At 47.5% G+C, this 26,232-nt stretch overlaps 1 protein-coding gene across 5 annotated transcripts in view; it reads left to right on the top strand.

The window, feature by feature from the left end:
* LOC144934737 (caskin-1-like) overlaps positions 1-26,232 on the top strand; it is a 151,011-nt gene that overhangs the window by 14,125 nt on the left and 110,654 nt on the right. For all 5 annotated transcript variants that reach the window (XM_078860851.1, XM_078860824.1, XM_078860832.1 and 2 more), the window contains exon 2: positions 25,944-25,995. In XM_078860851.1, the coding sequence (XP_078716977.1) occupies positions 25,944-25,995 (52 nt within the window). The remainder of the gene's footprint in view (positions 1-25,943; positions 25,996-26,232) is intronic.

Consider the following 26,232-nt stretch of genomic DNA (forward strand, 5'->3'; position numbering starts at 1 on the left):
TTCAGTTTTTCCCTCCACATTTAGAAACGTGCGTTTAAGAGTATATGTTGACTTAAAGCTTTCGTGACTGCAGGAATTCATATTCTTTGGGTCTTTCGGTAAAGTCACGTAGATAGGTTCAAAGAAAATAACAAAACTACGACAAGCGGTGTTGCGATCGAAACGTCGTAGTTTTTTGTTATTTTCGTATTTTCTTTGAACTTATCTACGTGACTTTACAGAAAGACCCAAAGAAAATAAGAGTATCTGCTGTCTAGAAATGTCCATATGATAAACCACTTCTTTGGGCTATCATTTGTGAGAGCCAGGTCGCTCCTAAAAATAGCTGTATCGCCCAGTGGGCCTTACCTGGTAAAATATAAAATAAATTAAATATATATCCAGCTAGCCAGCTATCTGTGGGCGCCGTAGGAGGTGTTGGTATGCTTGGGGAGATGGCCATCACCACCACCACCACCACCACTCTCTACACCAATCAGGGTGGAATGAGGCATTGCTTCATCCCTTAATATCGATCCTTCTAGCTCACGACACACACCCATCGACGTGTGTAAGAATCAATATTTTTTCAATTCGAATATGTGTTACATTCAATGTTCTCACGGCCCCCTTCAGCCATTAGAGGCTGCTACATTTACCACAACTGTTAAAAAATAATAATAATCGTGAAATCTTGAATGGAAGTGATGCCTACGCCACCACCAGCAGCAGCCACACCACCGAGAGAGAGGCAGCCTGAGGTCGCGATGACAGCCCGAACGTGCCGTTCACATGCTGAGGGTTTGATGATACTTCCTCCAATACCGCCAAACGACACCATCGACACGCTTACCAACTCTACCCAATTAGAATGAATGTCACGGCCAGCAACACGACCTCCACTAGCCCCGCCGCTTACACGATCGGCAGTGGCCACGGAAGCACGCGTCGATTAAAACGTGTTCTCCTCGCGAAATGGCACGGGGATCGAATCACATGAATAAGAAGCGGTTCAGGTTATTTGCTCACAATAATACTGATTTAAAATCGTAACGTGCCACACAGGTGCTCACGCAACTCTCGGAGTGAACAAGCGATTCGGTGGCGCGTGCAGGAACCCACAGACAAGCAGAAAGGCAGCAGCCCAGCTCTGCCATCCTCTATGTAGGCAGTATTAAGATGTTTTCCGCCAATCGATGAGTGTTTATGCACGTGGGAGAAAATTGGAGCACCCAGAGAAATACCACGCACGCGAGGGGGCAACCCTCTATCCCATGCAAATTGGTCCACATGTTTCCCAGACCGCAATAACAAAACTGTACAAACGAGGCGGAACAAATTGAGCAGTGGTACAACATGAGACGCTGATGATGAAGCTAAACAGGTTGATGGACTGGCACTCACTCACAAACAAAGAGATACGAGTTTGGAAATGTCATGGGAAAAATAATATCTCACAATACCGGAGGAGGTGAGAACTACATGTGAATGCATTGTCTTGGGTGTGGTGTATTGTAGCAATTATTGTAATCACTACTGCTGCGCAACTGACAACAATCGGGACTCGTGACATCTCGGGAAGACTTACGCAGATTTCGCTACATCAACAGTGGAGGACGATTCCTGGGAAAAAACCGGGCAGGTGGCGAACCAAACACACGAACGCCGCACGCCCTCACACTGCCGCCGTGACCCCCTTCCTTGTTGCTGCCGACCCAGTGGGAGGTGACGATCCTTGGGACGCCACGGATCCAGCAGCAGCCGTCCCCTGGCAGGGAGTGGAGTGGAGCCGCAGTAGACGCGTAGACTCCACTGCCTCCTTGGGGGGGGGGGGGGCAGCTGCTACCCGGCCACCTAATTAGCATATCCCCCAGGCCCACCCCGCCCCCGCCCCCCCCAATCCGCACACGAACGTCTTATTCCTAATTTGGCATTGACTGACAGACCTCGGGCATCCGTCCCTTTAATCGGGAGCCTGTCCCCCCCCCCCCCCCGCGGGCTTAGCCATTGTCTCACGGTAATGTCCTCAACCCCGAGATTTGCCGATTTGACTCCTATATTTTTAGCCTCAAAAAATATTTTTTAAACGTTGTTCCATTCGCTGATTCTACTTAAACTTGGCAGCGTCATGCCACAAGATGACGATGAGCTGGTGTGGAAATTCGACATTCATGCGACGTAGTATGCACACCTTCTGGTGTCACACAAAGAGGTTCTCAATGTATTAACCCGAGGGGTTTGATGAGATGAGTTGACCCCCAACCAGCATGAGTGAACAAATGATGAGAACCATGAACTCAATCATGAGTGTGCTGTCTTTTTCACGTGGCTGGCCATTACATCAACACGAACACGTGGTCAATTATTAATTCCTTAATGAATAAACTCATTCGATATTTCGATAATCTGGTGAATGCATCTTGAAGAATTACGGACTTAAGATGTGTACCATGGTTGCCGAAACCACCATCACGTGAACTCTGGTCATCCTCGCAGCAGCGGCTTTTGGCCGCTAGCCATTGAACAAAGACGGTCAACCGCATCGCGCGCTTTCAGATTCGCTACTGTGGCCGTCTGGAACGCTCTTCCACCTGATATTAGGAAGCCACTGGAGCTGTGCACTTTCAAATCTAGATTGAAAAGGATTTTTCTTAGAACTGCTTTTTGTGTTTAGTCTGCTGTTCTTCCCCGGCACCTACAATTAGCATGGTTGGCTACGAACGGTGTGAAAGAAGTTCATCATACATACGTACATACATTAAAATCACTGCGTTTGTCAAATTCGTTCCTCTCGGGTCGGGGTCGGGGAGTTGAACCCAGGTCCTCAGCGTTCTGGCTCAGTGCTGTGGCACAGGCCCAACATCGCGCTCTCAGCCACCACGCTGTTTTATTAGCGCAGCGCCTGCATGAAAGCGGTAACAGCTTTAGACATGAATCAAGAGCACTCCTCCACCCACCAAGTACTTAAAGCTGTGAGTGCCTTTCTTGTGGTCTAAGTGGTATGTTTATGCCACCAGCCCACCCACTTCCTTCTGCCTGCAGAAAAAAAGACATCTCCCGTATAGCCTGAACAGACTGTTGGTGCAAGCGCTGTTTAGCGCGCACCTCTGAAGGCCGGCATGGCACACGAGGGGGTAGGTGGCCAGAACCACACCCGGCTGCCTTTGTCTCCCCAGTGGCGATGTTTACACACCGCACCAGGTACTCGTTTGAGGCTGAGTCGACCAGAACACACACACACGTCCACATATGCACATGCATTTACACAAAAACAACGGTCCCCTTGTTTGCTGTGAAGGCTATAGCGGCACGTGCTCATAGCTCGCATCTCTTTGGGCCATAACAATGCAAGTGGGCGTGCTATGGCCAGTGCCATGCTTGACTGCCTCTGTCTCCAAAGTCTTCATGTTCATATACTACCAAATACTCATTTAAAGCAGAGTTGACTTAGGAGAGGCACAGGACAGGTGCGGATGCCACTTTCCACTAGCTTTATTTGCGGCTGGGAATTGAATGAAGGTCACTTGGTTTGTACCACAATGTGCAAACCACTGCACCATTACTCCATGCAAAGCAATAACAACAAACATTGCCTGTGTACCCTTTCCCCCGACTGTTGGGCAATTGCATATTATCTTAGAATGTTATTTATTACATGTTTGTCCTTTTCGCAAATGTAATCCCCATTGTGTCATGAAATAAGGAATATATTTGTAACTCTCGCGCAGAAGTGCAACCTCCCCGTGTTGGAGAACGGCCCACAGAAGTGGACATCAGAGAGCTGACTTTGAGATCCCTTTAAGTGACGCAATACAGGGTGGCACTTTCGCACACACCCTTGGAATTATGTTCTTCGCACGACACCGAAATCGATATTTTCATTCTCCGAGCAGGAACTCGTCTGAATTATGCACGGAGCCAAATTGTGTCGCGACTGAGTGGCCGAGCACACGAGTTCGCCAACAACCCGTGCTTGATGCACCGGGACGAGTAAACGGGCCGCCAGCACGGCTTAGGTCTGCTTTGTCGATGGCTGTGGGAACGTGGCTTTGGGAACGTGGCTATGGGTACGTGGCTGTGGAAACGTGGCTGTGGGAACGTGGCTGTGGGAACGTGGCTGTGGGAACGTGGCTGTGGGAACGTGGCTGTGGGAACGTGGCTGTGGGAACGTGGCTGTGGGAACGTGGCTGTGGGAACGTGGCGTAGGGAACGTGGCGTAGGGAACGTGACGTAGGGAACGTGGCGTAGGGAACGTGGCGTAGGGAACGTGGCTGTGGGAACGTGGCGTAGGGAACGTGGCTGTGGGAACGTGGCGTAGGGAACGTGACGTAGGGAACGTGGCTGTGGGAACGTGGCATAGGGAACGTGACGTAGGGAACGTGGCGTAGGGAACGTGACGTAGGGAACGTGGCTGTGGGAACGTGGCGTAGGGAACGTGGCGTAAGCTCCGCGCGTGGTGCTGGTTGATGAGTGACTCCGGAAGCTCGCGCGGTGCCGAGCTCGCAAAGGGGGGCAGCGGCCGTGCCCCACTGAGTTGCTGTGGAGGGGGCACATGGCGTCTGGGAACCACGGTGCGTAATGAGACAGGGGGTGGACGCGAGTTGGGAAGTTGTTTCAATGAGTATCTGGTATAAAAAAGACATGTAGATTTGTTTGTGTTTGTTTTAGTGATTTGTTTACCTTTCCTATGCTTTGGACTTTGCTGTGTTTCCGTGGTGTTTGTTGTTGTGAATGTCTGACTCCCCTGTGGCCCTGCGGGACATCTGTGAAAAGGAGCTTTGTAGCTCGTCCGATTCCTCCAGTGTGACTCAGAATTCTGACTCAGAATATGGAGTGACCGCGAGAGCAGCGTGTTCGCGCACCGTGCTGATGATTCACAACGTCACACCAAAGCTCCTCATTTTGGGCCGAGTGAACCTAGCAGGGGCTCGCGCCAGACTCAGCTGCCACAAGCATCGGCCATCGCGGCCAGGAGCTGAACTTGGGCCACCGGCTAAGAGAATGGCGCGACTACCAAAACGACCCCATCGTGATTCCAATCAAAATGACGTTCCGCGAGTTAACGTGGGGGACCATCGCCGATGGATCGTACGGCGGAGGATGATGAGCGCGAGGAGCCGCGGCGCACGTCTCGCCGGTGAGGTCGCCATCGAACGCTCGGGGCGCAGGAAGAAGGGTCAGCGGTCTGCGTGACGCAATGGCGCATTAGCGCTCCGGAGCGAGGAGCGATCCATAACTCTCTCTACCTGTCAGCGCTCGGCGGGGGAAGTGATGGACTCCCTCCCTCGTTCGCTCGCTCGCTCCCAGCCCGCCCGCCCGTCCGCCCGCCTCCCAGGAGGCACGTGCGGGTCTTAAGATGGCGAGCAGTGGTGGCCTGGAAGTCGTGAACGAGGCGTCGTGTGTCATTCACCTTGACCGGTTTATTGAGTGTCAGCAGCGTCATCATCATCATGATTGTCGTCGCTGTCGGCGACCTCGATTAGCACGTACGGCGGCAAAGAAGTGCAACAGCCATCCATACGGCGGCACAATGCAGCTGCGTCATTGTCGTCGTCTGTAGTTGGCGGGTGCAGCAGCAGTTGAAGCAGAGGGGGGTTAGCCGCTGCATCGCCATCGTTATCGGCAGCAGCTAATTTGGTGTCAACATCAGCGTTAGCAATTGCATCAGCAGCACAATTCGGCGGCGTCGTCGGTAGCGGTGGCAACGGCAGCACCATTATCAGAAGCAGCAGCAGCAACAGCAGCATTGCCATCGTGAGCAGCAGCACAGTTAGATTTGTACCGCATTGGGAGCTTGGTGACCTGAGTTCAACACACGTTTTTGCGAAACATCGGTGCTAATCGGCATCAGAACCAATCCTGGCCGCTCCTCCCCCCAGGTCGCACCTCCGATTAGCACGGTCGGCTACGTACGGCGTGTAAGAAGTTCGACATGTATATACATGCAGGTCGACTCAGCCTTCAAATGAATGCTGTGCCTGGTACGAGGTGTAAACATCGGCACTCGGGAGAGAGATGTGGCCAAAAAGGGGATTGTTTCTGTGCAGCATTACTGGCATTGCGCTCTGTGATGAATGGCTTGTGTTCACATGAGTGTGACGTTTCACAGCACCCCAAATGCATTCATTGAAGGAAGTAAGACATACTCTAGATTGAAAACTCATTGATAGAGAACCGTTTTTTGTGTTTAGTTTGTGTTCCTTCCCCCGCACATCCGATTAGCACGGTTGGATACGTACGGTGCTGAATAAGTTCAACATACATACAAACATAAATAACGTTTTTAATTTTGCAAGGACGTTTTCGCGTTTATTCATCCTGTCAATTGTATGAATTCATGGGACTTATACGAATCTGAATTGTAATTATGGATCACTCTTGCTCATCAAACACCAGTCTCCTCCCGTTGCAAATTCAAATGCATTACAATGTCTTATGATAATTGTTTTTTTACCCTTCTATCTGGCAACAAAACTGACACCTTTTTACAAGGAGTCATGTTTGCATAGACCGCAATACCTGCAGTCATAAATACAAACAAAAGACATAACTCTGATAATGTGCACTGTCCTTGAAGTTGATTGGTCCACACCCGAGACAGCTTTCCTTAGAGCCTAGTCTCAAGGACAGTGCACATTATCAGAGTTATGTCTTTTGTTTGTATTTATGACTGCAGGTATTGCGGTCTATGCAAACATGACTCCTTGTATAAAGGTGTCAGTTTTGTTGCCAGATAGAAGGGTAAAAAACCAATTATTATATTTTTACTGGCAAATGAGGTTCCCATAGTGTACAATGTCTTAATTACTAAAATATTTTTTTCCCAATCTGGATGCATTCTTCAAGGACTTTCTTCTGATGGCCAAATCACCGTCACTGCAACCAGATATTTAAAGCTAAGCAGGCGGGGACTGCGAGTGCTATGAGGTGTTAGGAGATGGCAGTACGAGCAAACAGTGCTGTCCACGGATATGTTTGGTCATATAGTTTGGTCTATAGATTGAATGTATTCGCGTGAATGTTTGAGCATTCTCTCTGGGGTCCCCCCCCCCAACACACGAAGGCAAAAAACTCATCATCCGTGGAATTGGTTCAACATCCCATTGCAGAACCCTCCTTATAAATAATCTAGAGACTCATTGAGGCTTTCCTGGGTCAATAATGGCGCATTACTATAATTACTGCATTACTGTGAAGGTGAGAAGAGCATGGATGCCGCTAGCTCTCGAGCAAGAAATTTCAGTGTTTTAAATGCAGCGTTTCTTTAACGACAGTTTACTATTTCGGTTTCTGTTAACACGAATGCCTGCTGTTGATGCATTACTTGTGTGCAAAGAAAGTATCGGAATGCAAATAGAAACAACATACTCTAGTTTCCTCGGTTTTCTGATGATTGTCGTCACAACCCAGAGATGCTTTACCAGCCGATCATTCAGTGTAGCAACACCCTCCTGATAAAAAAAATAGTCTTGAAACTCAGCAGGGCTTTCCTTTGTAAACTATTTGCCATTATTATTTGTATTATCATCACGCTAATGTATGGCTATTAGCAGGACGCGAATGGCTCTGGATGAATATCGTAATAAAAGTGCAGCTTATATTTTAGTAAGCGAGCCTTCAATGGGCCCGTGGAAACAATCGGCCTCTTAATTTCGTTTGAGAATCGTTTTGACGGCGTCTCGTTAGCGGCTGTGCCGAGTCTCTTGAACGGGTGCTCGCTGTTAACTTAAATAACACCTGGACAATTAGCAGGCTATCAAGCTGGCATTCATACCTTGATGCGTCACTTGAGTGTTCCAGCGCTCATTCATTTTTAAATAAATCTTACGCGATTATTTCCAAGCCTCTTGCCACATCGTTTCGGCGGCCTAAATTTAGGACCGATTTGTGGGTAGGAATTTAGCAATGGTTCCTCTGTGGTTGAAGCCGGGCTCCTGCCATAGTAATGTGGAATTTCCACCACTGGCTGAATGGAAGTATACCTTAGGCGAGATTATTGTTTGGTGATGCTGCATCGGCAGCGCTGAGCAAGCACAAAGAAGAAAAGTCAACACGTTTGTCAATAGCACTGCCTTGATAGGAATTACAATGTATATTATAAGCAACCTGTTCGCCGGACTGATACGCCACTTAATCAAGGTGCTCGCGGTTGTCACACGTTCATCTCATCCCATTGTAGTCCACCAACCCTGCCTCCAACTCACAGGATCATAGATGCCTGCACTCTCATGGTCGATGTTCAGATGGTCGCAGTGACACGGCTCAGCGGGAGCTGCAGAGGTACGCGGTTTTGAAATAAGCAGGCCGCCCTGGTCAATACCCTGGGTGCATTGACCATACAAGTCGGTGCCACCTGCTTCACAGTGTACGTGACCATCTCCATTACAGCATTTGAAATGAATAAGCCATTGCCCAGTGTCAAGGTCTAAATTTGCCAAGTTACAAAAATTATCCATAAATCACTTCATTAGGATTACATATAGCAATCATTGCCCCCACTCCCTATTGCCAGACGAATGCCCACTGGCAGGCCAGGTGCTGAATCAATTTGTTCTGCACAGGGACAGCTGCCACTGGGGATGTCCTTTTGAAGTGTGTTGAGATAAGGGTTGATGTAAGATGGTAATTGCGCGTAAAGCGCTCAGAGACGGCCCCTCGGCATGAAGGAGGGCGGCTCCATCAACAACAAACCATCATCGTCGGCGTCATGCTACTGGCATCTTGAAATAATGGTGAATCTACTTGGGGAATTTGAGCGATAGACTATAATCAAAACCAATGTCTTCCGTGCGTATTTCTCAGTGCATAAGGAATGTCTCTTGTGTACGTGTCCGTGTGTGTACATTTGTTCGATTCCCGCTCACGGCCAACACCTGTGACGATTATCGGAACCGGTGATAGACCTCTCCTAGGTCGACTCAGCCTCAAATAAAGGCGGCCAGGTGTGGTGCTGGCCACCCACCCCCTCGTGTGCCACAGGGACGGCCTTCATAGGTGCTCGCTTACAGCACTTGCCCCAAAAGTCTGTTCAGGGTATACGGGGGATCTTTGTCTTTGTACACTTGTATGAGGGTTTTGGCCAGTGTGTCATATTTTTGCAACGATATTGTATGAAAGATTAGTTGTTTCTGGAGCCTCAACAAACATGGCATTGTGTGCAAAAAACATCCCGTGCCATCTTCGCTGGCTTAAGGAAGGGCTCAGATCTCTGCCCAACTTTTTCCACGAAGGTCATTGGGTGTTTGAAAATGTGCTCGTTCTCGGGAGAAAAAAACAAAAAGCCTGGCCGCTTTATGTTTTGATTTGTAAGCTTTGGGGTGTTTGCTCTTTAAATGCCTTGGCCTTTGGAGAATATCGTTGTTTTGGTTGAGTCCCCTCGGCCGTTTGTTTTGAATTTGCCCATCTCGGTTGGAGGTTGTGGACGTGAGTGCACGGCTGAGCTAATAATGGCTGTGAGAGATGTTTTTTTGAATTAAAATAAAACAAAACCAAGAAACGCCGCGGCTCTAGCAGATGGCAAATGAGGAGGCATTGGTGCTTTGCAGTCGGTAATCGCACAAATGTTGCGTCTCGTTCGTCTCAATTTATGTGAATTGTTATGCGAAAGCAAATGATAGGGAGTCGTTGCCCCTAGCCGTGCCGCAGTTGTGTGCGACTCGGTGGGAAGGTTAGCGCGCTGCGCTACGAACCTGGCCACCCGAGTTCGACTCCAGCTCACGGCCACCACCAGTGACGATTGTCTGAACCGGTCCTGGGTCTACCCTAGGTCGACTCAGCCTCAAATAAGTACCTGGTTCCATGTGTGTAAACATCGCCACTGGGGAGACAAAGGTGGCCAGGCGTGTTGCTCCCCACACCACCCCTCGTGTGCCGTTCCGGTCTTCATAGGTGCTCGCGAACAGCACTTGCCCCAACAGTCTCTCAAGGCTATACAGATGATCTTTGTCTTTGTTGTCACAGAGTCAGGGTCTCCATAGACGGATCGGGCACCTGCCATGGGAATGTCGAACTTCCCCCACTGGCTCAGAGCCACCAATGGAGACCGGGCGCTGCCCCATAACTTTTTTTTTTGCGCATGGAGCCCGTATTTAAGTGTTTACATATGGCAACGATCGTGTACTTCACTACATCATTACGCACTCCACTGCGCACCTCCGATTAGCACAGTTGGCTACGTACGGTCCGAGAGAAGATCAGCATACATACAACATGTGGTGCTGCTGCTGCTGATGATGATGATCGAGAAACTGGCCCTGAATTGACCTTGGTTGGGGTTTGAATTGTGCCACTCGTGATATTTACATGTCGTGGAGTGCGTATGTTAGAATCTGAGAAAATGCATTACGCATAAACCTTGACTTAAAGCTTTCGCGACTGCAGGAATTAATATTCTTTGGGTCTTTCGGTAAAGTCACGTAGATATATATATTATTTGAACCTATCTACGCGACTTTACCGAAAGACCCAACGAATAGGCATTACCCATGTTCACAGAACAGCCAATGCAAGGGATCAGCCACTTAAAAAAATTACACGATTCAACCGACAAGACGAAACAAGTTTGATAAAATGGCAGGTGCTGCCCTGGTGGTAACGGTGAGCACATGAAACGTGCAACGCAGAGGTCCCCGTTTCAACATCGTCCCCCCCCCCACCCCCTCCGCTTCTGTCCGCCCAGCAGTGTCTCCACCACGGTGAATGTGTGGGCGGCGTGGAGGAGTAGGCCAAATGCCCTATAGAGGGTCTCTCTAGAGCCCCCTCTCGTGGAGGCACTTGCACCGGCAGTCGCGTGAGCAAGACATTGCAGGGCCGCACCTTATTTATTTATTTATTGTAAGCACGGCAATTCCTGTCGTCGAAGTCACGTTGCGATGATGACGGTGAACAAGACACAGGCGCGTGGCGAACTTGGCCCCACTTTTCTTGGTCAACAAGAATGGGGAACACTTTGAACCCCGACTCGTATCCACCAAGGAGGGTCTGTGATTATGAACATCTGGCAGTTCACCAGCGCATTGATTCACGGAAGCCTGACTGCTCATAAGGCGATGAATGTCAAAATCGATCCCGAGTTTATTTGTGTTCAACCGATGTTGCTTAGACAATGCACTCCTCCCAGGAGGCCACGCGGCTGATGGGATGTGTAAAATGTGTGTGGAGGGACAGGTATGGGAAGGAGTTGTGGTGACTGTATTTGATCCTGTATATAGACAGGAGGAAATGGTGTATACCGATAGGAGGATATGGCATCATTATGAAATCCGGCACGCTGAAATGTCAACTCCTACCTTCCGGCTAATTTCTTCACGAGCCCGAATGCAGACACATACAACGCTCGGTGAACCTCAGATAACACGGAGGAATGTGCTGTTAGTGAGCACATCTTACGGCTAGAACAGCGCCCAAAAAGTCAATGTGATCTGCATCCTCCCTGACCACCTTGGCCTCTCCAGGCCGAGTTGACTTTGGCAAGGGCCAGGATCAATTTCAAATACCATTTCCAAGTGGTGGTGCGCATGGCCAGGCTGCAGGTAGCGAGATGTTAACTACCTTGTCTGGTATACAGGAGATCATGGGTTAGATCTCGACCCTGACGCCTGTATATTTTGAGTTTGCGTGTCTCTCTCTCCGTGGCCGCGTGGATTTTCTTCCGGGTCCTCCGGTTTTCCCCTCCACATTTAGAAACATGCGTTTTGAGTATTTGTCTGCTATAAATTCCACATGATGATAAAGGCCACTTCGTTAAGCTGTCTTTTGTGGCCAGGTCGCCTCTGAAAATGAGTTACATATCTCAGTGGGCCTCACCTGCTAAAAATAAAGTCACGGCGAAAAGGCCTCGGCTCAGATTCGTTGTCCTTTTGTTTGTCTCGGTGTGTGTCTCGCTCGGTGTGTCTCTGCATATGTGTTTGTGTTTTATCATTAATTGTTACCTGATCATGGCTGCTTGTGTTGCAACTGAAACGTCGTATTCAAATATTTGATTTTTATTTTCTACGTGACTTTACCGAAAGAACCAAAGAGTAATTCTTGCAGTCACGAAAACTTCGAATCTAGTTTGAACCACCTCTATGGGGAGGGTTTACTCACAACTCACACTTTACTTCTAATTTAACAATCTTTGGCAGAACGTTTATCAACCAGGCTATGCGTTAACTGTGTGTTAGCCGACTCTCTGCGTTGCATTACATTCTCTAATTTTACTAAATTTGTTGTCAAACTTCCTATTTCTCTCTCTACATTTCTCCTTGCTTGTCTGTTCCACACTTAACTTCTAATTTAGCAATCTTTGGGAAAACGTTAATCAACCAGGCTATGCGTTAACTGTGTTTTAACCGACCCTCTGTGTTGCATTGCATTGCACTTCTTCATTTTACTAAATTTGCTTTCTCAGTGTGTGCATCATGCATCAGTAGATGTATTACAATGTATGCAAATTATATGTAAATTAAATGCTAACACTGCATTGAGGATAGAGGATCAGGCGCGACTGCAGTAAAACAAAAACAACTCGGAGCAAAATAAAAACGCCACCACAAGGCTCACAAACTTGAGAGAGAAAAAAAAATGAATTACAATTCATCGAACCACCACGCGTGATTGGGGGGGGGGGGGTAAACCATGGCGAAACGAATGCCCCCTAAGACGGGGGCCCACAAATGAAACGCCCAGCGAATTAATGGCCCCGCGAATAAAATGCCCCGCGAATGAGACGCTCCAGCGAATGAAACGCCCAGCGAATGAAACGCTCCACGAATGAGACGCTCCAGTGTTGGCCGTGAATATTCTCAACGACGATGGCCATCGGACCTCCTCCGCTCGCTTCAAGGGGCGCATCAAACAAGATACACATTCTGTTGTGACCAGATTCTCTTTGTCACTTGCAGATTTGATTACAAGGACAGGGAGGGGGGCAGGCGAGAGAAGGCGGAAAAGGTTAACTGAACCCCACGCGTGGGATGGGGGAAGGGATTACGCAGAGTTTTTAAGTCTGGCAGCCGCTTAATGTGCATTGTTCGTCGGGCTCAGCAGAATAAGCTGCTGAATTGGTGAATTATAATGCTGTTTTTGATTGATGAGCGGGGGCTGCGTGACATTTTGAACGTGACAAAGGGAATAAAAAAAAAACCCATAACGCATAAATATGATTTAAATGTTCCCCGTCGCATTGCCACACACACACACGGCCACCCGTAGATGATGCGTTCGTGTGTAAGTCTGCTGAACTTCTTTCGCACTGTACATAGTCAACTGCGTTAAGCGGAGGGGCAACAAAGCGTGCGAGTCTCTTCTGTGGAGGCTGTAGACTCCTGGTCAGGGGAACCAGGGATAATGGCATAATAGGGCAGTTTAAATTGTGTGGGCGGGGGGAGTGTTTGCATTAATCAGACGTTGTCTCTACTTTGATGGCGGGCTGATTTATTGGCTTGGCGGCTGGGTGGGCGGGTGTATGGGTGCTTGTATGGGTGGATGAGTAATTGGATGTATGGAAGACTGTGTGATTGTGTAGATGGGTGGTTGAGCAGTTGCTTGACTGGTGGCTGAGTGGTTGCATACGTGGGTGACTCGGTGGCTGGGTGGGTATTTGGCTGATATGTGGCATGTGTGAGTAGATTAGTGATTGCTTGGAATACTGGTTGACTGGGTAGCTCTGTAAGTGGTTGTCTAATTGCCTGCAAGGCTGCACTGTTACACAACTAGGTGTTTGGATGGCTGGATGGTTGGTGGGTGATTGAGTATCTGGGTGGTTTGGTGGCCATGTGGCTGAATATGAGTGGGATGGTTGACTCTGTGACTGAATGGCTGGGTATGTGGATTGCGATATGGTTGTTTGGATGTGGGAGTAGCTCGGTGGCTGTGTAATTGAGTGGCTAGAGAGCTATTTCTTTGGATGACAGGATAGTTGTTTGGGAAATATGGATGGTTGAGTCACTGAAAGTCTAGGTAACTGGGTAGCTGGTTGGGTCAATGGATGTCTGGTAGAGTGGTTGGCTGAAAGTAGATGAGTGGTTGAGGAACTAGATGTCTGGATGGTGGGTGAGTGGATGGTTGGCTGAGTAGCTGGGTGGTTGAGTGGTTGCGTGGCTAGATGTCTGGTAGAGTGGTTGGGTTGCTTGGTAGCTGGCTGACTAAGCAACAAGGTAGATGAGCAATTGGCCAGGTGGGCTATTGAGTCTGAAAATTACAAACTACCACTGTGGACTGTTGCGATGGTCCGCTTGGCGTGGCATCCATCTGAAGCTTGCTACGAATGCAAGTGGAATTCGAGAGCTTGCGTGCTCACTTCGCATGACAAACGGAGAATAAATACCAATTCAGAGTGTTATATTTTATTTTTCAAGCTGCTGGGTCAGAACGAGCGCATTTGATGTATGTTCCCTTCAAGCGCGCAGTGGGCTGCAGGCAGCAATTGCACAAGTTGGCAAAAATGCGTGAAAATGAATTAAGTTTTCGCAAAAAACACACATCTGGGCATTAAACACATGCTGACCTTTCCCCATGTAATACAGAGAGAGAGAGATTCATGAATAAGTTAGCGCAGTGTGGCTTCTCTCTCACGCTCTGCAAGCTTTGACGAAAATATTTTTCCCCGTATTTAATAAAAAGTTGGAGGTGATGGTGGCATTTTAAAGTGACTTTCATAGAGCTTTACCTCTCACGACTGGGCTTAGGTTTACCGCTCAGCCAATGATAGGCATGGTCATGCAAATGAGTTGCTTAAAGTAATTACAGCTTGGAATTTTTTTAATCACAATATTGCGAAAAAAATGCCAAATAATGCTTTGAAAATTTTCTTTATTTCCCCCCCCCCTGAAAACTTTGATGTGTATTTGCTGTCGGTTCAAAAAGGAAAGTGACATTTTATTCATCTTCACCTCCCACTGAAGTTCAAGGAATGATTCACGGATTACCTTGCTAGGAACTGCCCTGGAACTGGGAAGCTGGAAGATAAATCCCAACGTCTAATGAAAAGAAGTCCACTACCCGCCGCATAACGTTAGCGCGCTGCGTTTGTCCGTCGACCGTGCTATGGAGGCCTCATACAGCATTCAGTATTCGTGTGAGCAACACTCACAGAGGTTATCCGGAAGGCAAGGGTGGTTCGCAAAGGCTGTCTCCAAGAAATGAGCCGGCACTGCCAAGATCATGGGTGCAATTCCAGGCCTCGGGTTCAGGAGATGAAATGCACACACACACATAAAAACGACTCTCCCCCCCATGACGCTGTATTGACTGCTAGAGCAAGTTGATATTCTCAACACAGTCACGAATAATGACTCGTCACATAAATACCTTCACGTAAAAACTCGTTCACCCTGGGCAGCAGTGGCGAAGTGATTGTCGCACCGCGCTATGAACCCAGAAATCTTAGTTTGATCCCTGGCCATGACTAACACTGAACAGGTTCTGCACCCCCCCCCGCCCGCCCCCTTCAACCCACACTGAGCCAGCATGGGGAAGTATGGTCAAAGAAATCCCCATAACCGACACGATGTGGGGGGTACTTCATCCAGCCGTGGGTCGACAAAGGGCTGTGAATTACTAAAGCTCGGGGAACTGCGCTGGCAGTGGGAGATAAGCGCAGATTGAAAAAAGTCTCCACCACCACCAGCGTCTGTGCTAACACTGCCGTAACATACAAATTGTAGTGCGTTTTAATAGGCTCATGTTTCATGCAGTGGGCCTCCTCTCTGCTGCATTTGAACATCGACCGTGGCTAAACCGCCCTCTTCTCAATCTGAGAGGGCAGACGGACTGTACTTGTGGTGAGCAGGGGCTGCACACAGTATGGATCTTGTCATATTTATAGCTCCTCGAAAGGCGAAACTGAGAGTGTGAGTGCACGCGCGCGCGTGTGTGTGCGCGCGTGTGGGGAGCGGTTAGCGCGCTGCGCTACGAACCCGGCAACCCGAGTTCTATTCTCGGCCAACACCAGTAATGAGTATCTGAACGGTCCTGGACCTCCCCTAGGCCGACTGAGCCTTAAATGAGAGGCTGGTGCAGTATGTAAACAGCAGTGGGAAGACAAAGGTGGCCAGGCATGGTGCTCCCAACACCGCCCCTTCGTGTCATTGCAGCCTTATTAGGTGCTCGCAAACAGTATTTGCCCCAACAGTCTGTACATCTAGAGAGGGGGGGGGGGATCTTTATCCGTGTGTTTGTCTGCATGCTTCTGGAATAATCTCATTCCATTTTGGCAGTGGAGAGGGCCTCTTTAATGGTACCCTTTGTCAGTCAGCATCCGCAGCCTCGCTCCTGCATCACAGAGTCTGTGCGGAGGCTCCTCTGCCCTGAACCTGAAATCCTCCGAGTCAAAGAGATACAATTACATATTTTTGTATGACAGGTCAATTCCTGCGGCTGTTGTTAAACCGTCGGTCGCTACATAACGGGACGCCTTTCCTGTTCGGGTCGAGAGGGGCAAGTCTCATACTCGCGAAAGTGTAGGAGAGCTAAAATAAGTAAGTGCAAAGATAGACGCATACTGCTAAGACTACTCGAAGAATCACGCAGAGACGCATGCTTGGGATTACATTGAGAGATGGCGAGAGGAGCGCACCGAGTCGAGAATGTATGCCAGTTAAAGATATGGATCAAATTGTTCGGAAAAATTAGTGGGCTCGGAAAGGATGCATGCATGTTTAACTTATTTTGTACCATACGTAGCCAACCACGCTAATCGGAGGTGCGGGGGAAGAACAACAAACTAAACACAAAAGCAGTACGAAAGAACCGAGTTTTTAATCTAGATTTAAAAGTGCATAGCTCCAGTAGCTTCCTAATATCAGAAGAGCGTTCCAGACGGATGCAGAAGCACATCTGAAAGCACGTGATGCAGTGATCGTCCTTGTTAGATGGCCAGTCAAAAACCGCCGCTGCGCGGATGACCGAAATTCGGGTGATGGTTCATGCTCCTTGATGAGATCAGCATGTTATTGTGCTTCAGTCGTGGAAAGCACTTTGTGTGTAAGGAGTGCGACCTTTTAAAGCCAATGCAGCCCGGCGAGTCACGGCTCGACGGGGTGATGGTCAAGGGTAATGACAGAGTGGGAGCCAAGGAATAGAAAGCGTCTGAGAGAATGTCCTCCCCGGGAGATGGAGTGATGAAATCAGCTCGTGTGTGCAGGTGCTGAGCGGATTGTTGCATCGAAGGATCGCGAGGGGAGGACTTAATCCAGCAGTTTATTGATTACAGCTAATGATGGTCTCATATTCGTAATTAGGTGGCAGCCCATTGAGACTGAAGATTTTGTTTTGTAGGGAGGCCTGGATAGTCGCCGAATAATTTTATGTCACGTGGCAACGCTCATCTCCACCGGTGGCATCAGAATAATGGTGGAAATTCCAGATTCCCACGATGGAGGCCAACTTCTCCACAGCATGCCAGGAAAGTGGTTCTCGTTTCGTCGACCACAGAGGGGCGATAAGCCGAGTCGATTCTCGACCAGGATTTGAACTCGCGGACTTCCGGTCGCGAGCCGCCACTCGCACGGATGGCCGAGTGACTTCGTGGGACTGACGGCCATGCGAGGGGTACGAGGAGATTGTTCGTCGTTGCGATTCAGGGGGCCACAGTTCAACACGACGATCAACCATCGCACGTGTACGGTAACGTTTGCACATTTTCTTTGAACAATTAGCATTTCTATTACATTTGCATAATGCCTCCATAAACCAAAGCCTGACATTCATTCTCATTCACGCAATTTTGCGTAACGCCTGCTTAAATCATACACGTGGATTATTATTGTTTACGCAATTTTATGCACACATACTATATTGTTAAATGTAACACAAATGGATGAATCAATACATAATTATACACACAGGAGTAGTGTACCAATTCAGAGACAGTAGTAGGAGGCACTCTCTATTTTATTCTGGCCTTCACAGCCTTAGGGGATAACTACACACCGGGTCGGGACAGCCAACACGCTGCCAGACCCACAGCTCGAAGAGGCGAAGACCACGACGACGGCAGCACGACGAGTTCCACTCCAGATGGCAGCAGCCCCGACTGTGAGTCGGAGCTCGTCTTTTATTCTCCCCAGCGTGGCCAGGCTCCGCCCTCGGCCACGCCCCCTTCTGGATCCCCCAGAAGGCTCCGTGCCTTGCCCACAGGTCCAACTGGTAGAGCGGGCTGCTACCTCCAATCCCATTGGCTACCAATCTCCCAGCGGCACGCGCTACAGTGACTCATTCAATGTCACTACACAGGTCTCAGTTGGGCTGACATGTCCTGATTTAATTTAGTTATTTTAATTTTTATTCTAAATTTTATTATTTTTATTATTATTTTTATTTTCACCTACATGACTTTACCGAAATTACCAAAGAGTATGGGCTGACACAATTGATATCCTGGTTTCAAATCCCGGTCCAGTTTTCCAAGGGAAGCGAGTGGATGGTTTCAACCCAGTCGCCAATGACCGCACGTACAAAGAAACCACCCCAGTACATAACATGTGTTTCATTGGTTAATTCAGCTCCCGTACTTGCATGAATATAATACTCTATGTTGCATTATTGATATTCGGAGGGCTTTCTTTGTAAAACGTGCCCAATCCTGTTTGCTGTCCTCCCTCATTGTACCCCTCCACTGGAATCACTTTCCCTTTTACATTGAGCAACACTACCCATAGACTCAACACTGCCCATAGACTCAGCACTGCCCATAGACTCAACACTGCCCATAGACTCAACACTGCACCATAGACTCAACACTGCCCATAGACTCAGCACTGCCCATAGACTCAACACTGCCCATAGACTCAACACTGCACCATAGACTCAACACTGCCCATAGACTCAACACTACCCATAGACTCAACACTGCCCATAGACTCAACACTGCACCATAGACTCAACACTGCCCATAGACTCAACACTGCCCATAGACTCAACACTGCCCATAGACTCAGCACTGCCCATAGACTCAACACTGCCCATAGACTCAACACTGCACCATAGACTCAACACTGCCCATAGACTCAGCACTGCCCATAGACTCAACACTGCCCATAGACTCAACACTGCACCATAGACTCAACACTGCCCATAGACTCAACACTGCACCATAGACTCAACACTGCCCATAGACTCAGCACTGCCCATAGACTCAACACTGCACCATAGACTCAACACTGCCCATAGACTCAACACTACCCATAGACTCAACACTGTCCATAGACTCAACACTGCTACCCATAGACTCAACACTGCACCATAGACTCAACACTGCACCATAGACTCAACACTGCCCATAGACTCAACACTACCCATAGACTCAACACTGCCCATAGACTCAACACTGCTACCCATAGACTCAACACTGCACCATAGACTCAACACTGCACCATAGACTCAACACTGCCCATAGACTCTCAACACTGCCCATATGCTCAACACTGCAAAGAGACTCAACACTGCTACCCATAGACTCAACACTGCACCATAGACTCAACACTGCCCATAGACTCAACACTGCCCATAGACTCTCAACACTGCCCATAGACTCAACACTGCAAAGGGACTCAACACTGATATCCATAGACTCAACAATGCCCAAAGACTCAATCATACCCATAGACTCAACTCTGCCCATAGAATTCAACACTGCTGCATATAGACTCAACACTGTCCATAGACTCAACACTGATACCCATAGACTCAACACAGCCCATAGACTCAACACTGCCCATAGACTTCAACACTGATACCCATAGACCTAACCATGCCCATAGACTCAACACTGATACCCATAGACTCAACACTGCTCCATATAGACTCAGCACTGCCCATAGACTCAACACTGCCCCCGCACATTGAGCAGTCCCCCTCCTTAACCTCCTCCCTTTCCTCTCTGAAAGCCTCACCTCTTCTCTATTGCCAATTCCATTGCTCTTCTCTTCTCTCCCCTCACCCCTTCCCTACCCTTTCGTTATCCCCAAGTCCCCCTTCTTGCGGTCACCCATTTCTCAACCCTTGTGGCACGCCCCTGCCATCTAAGTCATTCTATTCTGCCACCGTTGTGGTTTCAACTACACGCCTTGGGTGAAGGTTCTTTAGGTAAATATGAAATAAGATAAGATCAGAATAGCATCATTTCGACAGTGACACCAGCTCCATGTCCGAAGTACTGTCTTCTTGGTCTGTTCTACAGAAACGATGGAAGACTTCGCAAAGAAGGCGTAGCCTATGGATAAGGAACCGCAGCGCTTTGAGATCCTTGATGAAAAGTGCTATATAATTGCAATAATTATTATTCATCATTATTATTATTAACCGCAATCTTCAAGCTGGAAGGCAGCAGCCGGGCAGTTGAGACCGGCACGACCGGCAATTGTGCAAGCTCTGCGGTCCTCGATGTATTAAGACGTTTTCGGCCAGTCAATGAGTTTTCGTACACGTGGGAGGAAACCGGAACTCGCGGAGACAACCCCCCCACGTGCAGAGAGGCGAGGGCGAGGCACCAAGGGGCGGACGATAAATTACAGGACCTCCTTGCTCTCTCTATCCTCTCTCGTCACGTGCACTGTACAGCAGTGATCACTTGCTTTGCATCGCATTGATTTTTCTGCGCGTTCTAAATTTTCTCCACCGCAAGTAAGGAGAGAAACGTTTCCTGCCCATCGATCGACGCCCCATGGAAGCGGTAAATCACGTGTGGCCACCACGAGGAGCTCCCCCTGAACTGGAGCTTTGATTTCAAAGCGTCCCTCGCTCGACTCGTTACAGCGCTGGCGTTCCTTCTTCCCCGCTCACATAATTCGACTCGAGCTTCTTTAAATCCTTTATATTAAGTTAACTTGCTTGCTTGCGCGCTTACGACCGTGCAAATCTTTCGGTCGTTTTTTAACCCACTTCCCGTGATCCAATCGAGCTGACATTTTGCACACAGACTCGTTGTGCGTGACAATTTCTTTTCGTGACATTTTTTTTCAAAAATGTTCCACTTTTTAGGAAAAAGAAAATTTCATATTTTGTTTAAAATACCAATGTGATAAAAATGAAACTCTTACTCAAGAAAAACAGAAATGAATAATAAAATAAAACCGATGCCACGCATATAAAGGATTTATAGTGAAAAACTTTGTTTTTACGGGTTAATTGTTTTTCTTCTGTATATGGGATGCTGCCATCGGGGGTAATGGGATAGCACGCCGGACAATCCATAGGTTGCCAGTGCAATCCATCTGCGATGCCAGTTACAACAACGTGGCAAGTGACTTAACTACATAGTCAAGAATCTTTGTTTAGACCGGAGAAATCCAATGAGCCGTTAAGCTCTTCTTCACCAATGTGCACTATGGGTGGCTACACCGCCCACCCCAACCTCGGGTTCACCCAGGCGGTATGAATGGGTTCGCCACAGTTAGTCAATCGGCAGGTCGTGTGTGGTGGGGTAACGTGGGGGCGATCACATTTCCATCCTAGACATCCGGCCAGCATGGAAGGAAAGGCACAATATCCTCCAGAGGGTCTCGAGATTTCTCCAGTAGAGGCCCTTCCGTCATCAATGGTGAAAGCAGGTAATTGCAGGGCTGCACCTTTACCCCTATTGCTTTATACAGTGTAATAATAATGACAACGTCGAAAGAAAATTAATTGAATAATAGAATACGCCGTTTCGATTGCAACACAAGCAGTCGTCATCAGGTAGAACTAAATTTGAGAGAGAGACAAAACACAGACACAGAGACACACAGACAGACACACAAGCAGAGAGAGACAACACAGAGGCACACAGAGAGACACCACAGAGTGTCTCTGTGTTGTCTCTCTCTCTACTTGTGTGTCTGTCTGTGTGTCTCCGTGTCTGTGTTTTGTCTCTCTCTCAATTTTAGTTCTACCCGATGACGACTGCTTGTGTTGCAATCGAAACGTTGTCTTCTATTATTTCATTTATTTTCTTTCTACGTGACTTTACCGAAAGAACCAAAGAGTAATTCCTGCAGTCACGAAAGCTTCAAATGAAGTTTAATAATGACAATCTACAGGCTTTTTCTATCCACTGCTGGATGAAAGCCTCGCCACAATGTTTCAGTCATGGGGGTTGTTTAACCATACTTCACCGGCCTAGTCACTGGTGAAGTTGGGGGGGGGGGGTGTGCAGAGTATTTAGCTGCAATACATTTCCCCACAATACGCCACTAAGTTGAGCTATCATTTATGGCCAGGTCGCTTCTTAAAAAGCCCCAAATAGCTTATTGAGCCTTACCTGGTGAAATAAAAAAAAGTGTGGACTAACCTCACATCTGTCCCATCTGTATGGGATAGAGTGTTGCCCCTTCGCACGCGTGAGCTTTCTCTGGAAGTTCTGGTTTCGTCTCACGCTCATTAACTGGCCGAACACATCTTAATATACATAGAGGACTGCAGAGCTTGCAAAGTTGTTGGTAGTGTCGACTCACTGCTTGGCTGCTGCCTTCCCACATTAAGTCTGTGGTTCTTCAGAGATCGTCAGATGCAATTTGTATGATCGATGGCACTCAACGAAACTCAAGAGTATTATCATTCGTAGTGCAGTGCTGAAATCACTGTGCCATTGCCGTCCCATCGCTGTATGTGTGATGGTAATATTGAATTTAAATGTTATGTAAGCATTCCAATAATAACTTAATGCTGCATTTGTCACCATATAGAAACAATTAAGATTCACATAACAATCACAACATTTTGATTTTTTAATGAAATTTTGGAATGTGTTCTACTTTAATTCGAGGACAATTATCAGATGTTTTTTTTTTCAACAGTGTCTGTGATAAAGTATAGTTTTATGAGAGTGGATGCCATTTAGACAATTACTGTCTTTCCCATTTTAAGTTTAAGTTAAAATGGGAAACACGGTCCAATTTAAACGCACTTTGTCCTCGGAGGCAGAACGAGAAATCACTTGGAGACATTTGAATACATTTCCAATCGTCTCGGAGTTTGGAAGGTTTCTTTTTACATCGTTGCTATGTCTAATTGATTATCCAATGCTTTACCTGTCTGTCTGCCTGATGTTTGTGGTGTGTCTGTCCGATTCGGCTGTCGAGTTATCCATCAGTCTGTCCGTCGACCCATCGATCTGTCTAACCTATGGGTCTATAAATTTACGTCCATCTTATGACAAATGAGTTGCTGTGTCTCTTTGTCCGTCTGATTATACAATCATTTGCCCCATGGTCTATCAGCTTGTCTATATACATATACATATCTTTCTCTGTGTATCTACTGTACTATTTATGACATCTTTAAATATCCACTTGCAGGATGGTTCCTTGTAACCACATGGCGTCTGTTTACAATGAGGGTTTGTTTGGTTTACTGCTGAGTTTAAAATAGGGACAGTGCCATGAACCCATGTATGGTTTGTTTACACATGGGCTATGTTTGGGGTCTTGAGAATATTTGAACTTACAGTAGGCGGTAAATTTGGCCGCAAGTTTGGGCCGATATAGCATCGAGAATGCACTGAGTTGCATGTGATTTTCTGGTTGTTTGGAGGCTGAATACAGATGCTGTTTGCATAATTCAAGGTCAAAGTGTATCCCCCTACACAAAAGCAATGGGGCAGTGCTAATCTTTACTGATGGCTTTGAGGATGTGGTGAAAATTCCACGTTATCATGCTAGGGTCTAGTTCATTCATAGTTTCTCCACTTGGTAAATATAAAGGTGCAGCCCTGCAATGCTTGCTCACACTACTGTTGGCGGTGGAAGGATCTCCACTGGATGGAGCTCTCAAGAGCTCCGATAAGAGGGCACTTGGCCTACTTTGCCACGCTGGCGAGATGTCTTTGAAGAGGTGGGGGAGTACCCACGCTTTACGGCACCATGTTTGATCCGCTGATCGACTCTCTGTTGACTTTGCAGGGCGTAGTTGACCCCTGACAAGATGACAGGCTGGGTTGACCCCGAGTATGGAATTAACTCACGGCCTTCAGATTGTGAGCTGTGCTTCAGTACCATTCCACAGGACTAATTTAAAGAGCTGTGACTGAATTAATCTCTCGAGTGGGCCATATTTACGTCCCTTTGTTAAGCTGCTGCTGGATGAAGGCCTCCCTCTGCGATGTCAGCCATGGGGGGCTGTTTGACCATACTTCACCACGGTGGTCACTGCCCACTGATGATGTTAGCCGTGAGAGGTTGTTGGGTTCGAAGTCCAGTGCGCTAACCGCTGCACCACTCTGCACAAGCGTTAGAACCACATTCTGAAAACTGTGAATTACCTGCATCTAACTACACTAAATAAAATATCGCATTGTTAAGAATTTTGCTCATATGTGCCTGTTTAAAGGGATAATGAAGTTCACATGGCTTACCTAGTTAAAATATATAAAATTGAATTTAAATGGATTTCAATGCTGTTATTTTTGCTAGAGTTGTCTGACTTCATGGAAAATTATCTGCAATTTATTCCTCTAAATTAATTGGTTTGATTGCTATGCAGAAAGAAAAAAAGCCCCACACTCTTTGCACGACATTAAAAGGTGTTTTCCCGAGTGTGGATCTATCTATATATAGGCTACTCGAGTGACTTTGAAGTCTTTCTGTGACGTCATCTTCCAGGGCCGTCGTTCTCTGAAACAGCGAGGGGCACTCCCGCTGCCGTGGAGCTGTGGACGCGAATTGCCGTGTGTCGTGCCGCGGCACCTAAACCACAATAGCGACTGGGGAAGTAAAACAAAACAAAAAAATTATTTCTACAAACTCCAAAAATGGTTATTGGTTGAAGAGCAATACTAATACTATTTTTATTTTGATGTTGAGTGTCTGCTGCTGCTGTGTCCTGTACGGCGCTTTGAGATTCTTGATGACTGGCTTTACTACCCGGCTTAAGCCCGAGACTTGGATTCTTCTTTTGGATTAATAGACGGCCTACGCGGAGGGTTGGGGACGGGGGATGCGTGACGTCAGCAGGCACACTGTGTGACGCTGCCACATGCGGGTGACATCACAGATGAGACGTCACCGCTCACTTGCCGTGCAATATATTACATCCATTATTGCGCCCCCCCCCCCCCTAAAAATACAAAAGTAAATGTTTGTTACTTTTTGCATTGTGTGTAGTCTGGAAGCTACCCACATGCCAAATTTCAAGTTTGTTGCATGTTACATTTCTAACAGACACACATTCACAAATTTCCCTTATATATAAAAAAGCACTATATAAATGTTCTATGGTTCTTTCGGTAAATTCACGTAGATAGAAAAAAATTGCAATAAAATAATAAAAAAAAGTGAATAAAAATATCACGTTATTTTATTACAAGTTTTTCTATCTAAGTGACTTTACCGAAAGAACCATGTAATATGAAATCCTGCAGTCACGAAAGTTTTAAGTCAAAATATATAAATGTTATTATTATTAATACTTTACACGTCTAATTCATTTTTCACCGGAGGTCACAAGGCACTGTAACAGAGAAAAAAACACATGCAGGCATACACAAATGAAATCCAACCGCGAAACAAATTATTCAAGATAGAGAAATCCATTAAAATTCAGTGGCGTCTTAAGGCACGATTTGAATAAAGCGAGTGGGGACTATGGCAGAGTGAGCGTCCAGTGGAAGTGAATTTCGCAGCCTGGGGGTCACGCGAGAAAAGGCCCGGCGACCCATCATCATCATCATCGTCGTCGTACAGAGACGTGACCTTGGTCACACACAACCGGCCACGCTTGGAGGTGCCCTTGTTGGAACATATGGGCCAAGGAGGTCCCGTGTATATGTGAGGGAGCAGCGTCATTGAGGGCCTTTGTAGGCGAGGAGAACAATCTTGGACTTCACCTGAAACCGCCAATGGGTAATATCGGAGCGATCGAGAGACGGTGATAAAAAAAACAACAACATCAATGATCTGTACATGCCTTGACAACAAATGTGAACAAGAGTCGTCAGGGTTAACTTGGTTTCGCTAATGGACTTGCATCTCTGTGTGACCACCCCCCTCCCCCCGCCCCCTGTCACGCAGAGCTCCTGGGCACAACCAAGAAACCGAACGTCAACTTCCAAGACACAGACGGGTAGGTGGCGCCTGACCGCCGGTCATCGACCAATGCTCGGAGAGTCCACGGTCCTCATGTGGAGATGGAGCAGTGTTACGACAGAGGGTTTGGACGTTCAGTCAAAGGTCATGAGTAGAGTATATTTAACATCGTTACAGTCAAATTTCATCGCGATAAATGCTAGTTTTTTTGCGGCGGGGAGTGGGGGCGGAGGCGGTGGAGTTTTGAATTGGTATTGAAGGTTATTTGATTGAT

The sequence above is a fragment of the Lampetra fluviatilis genome, chromosome 1 (genome assembly GCF_964198595.1).
Source record: "Lampetra fluviatilis chromosome 1, kcLamFluv1.1, whole genome shotgun sequence".
Taxonomy (NCBI): Eukaryota; Metazoa; Chordata; class Hyperoartia; order Petromyzontiformes; family Petromyzontidae; genus Lampetra; species Lampetra fluviatilis.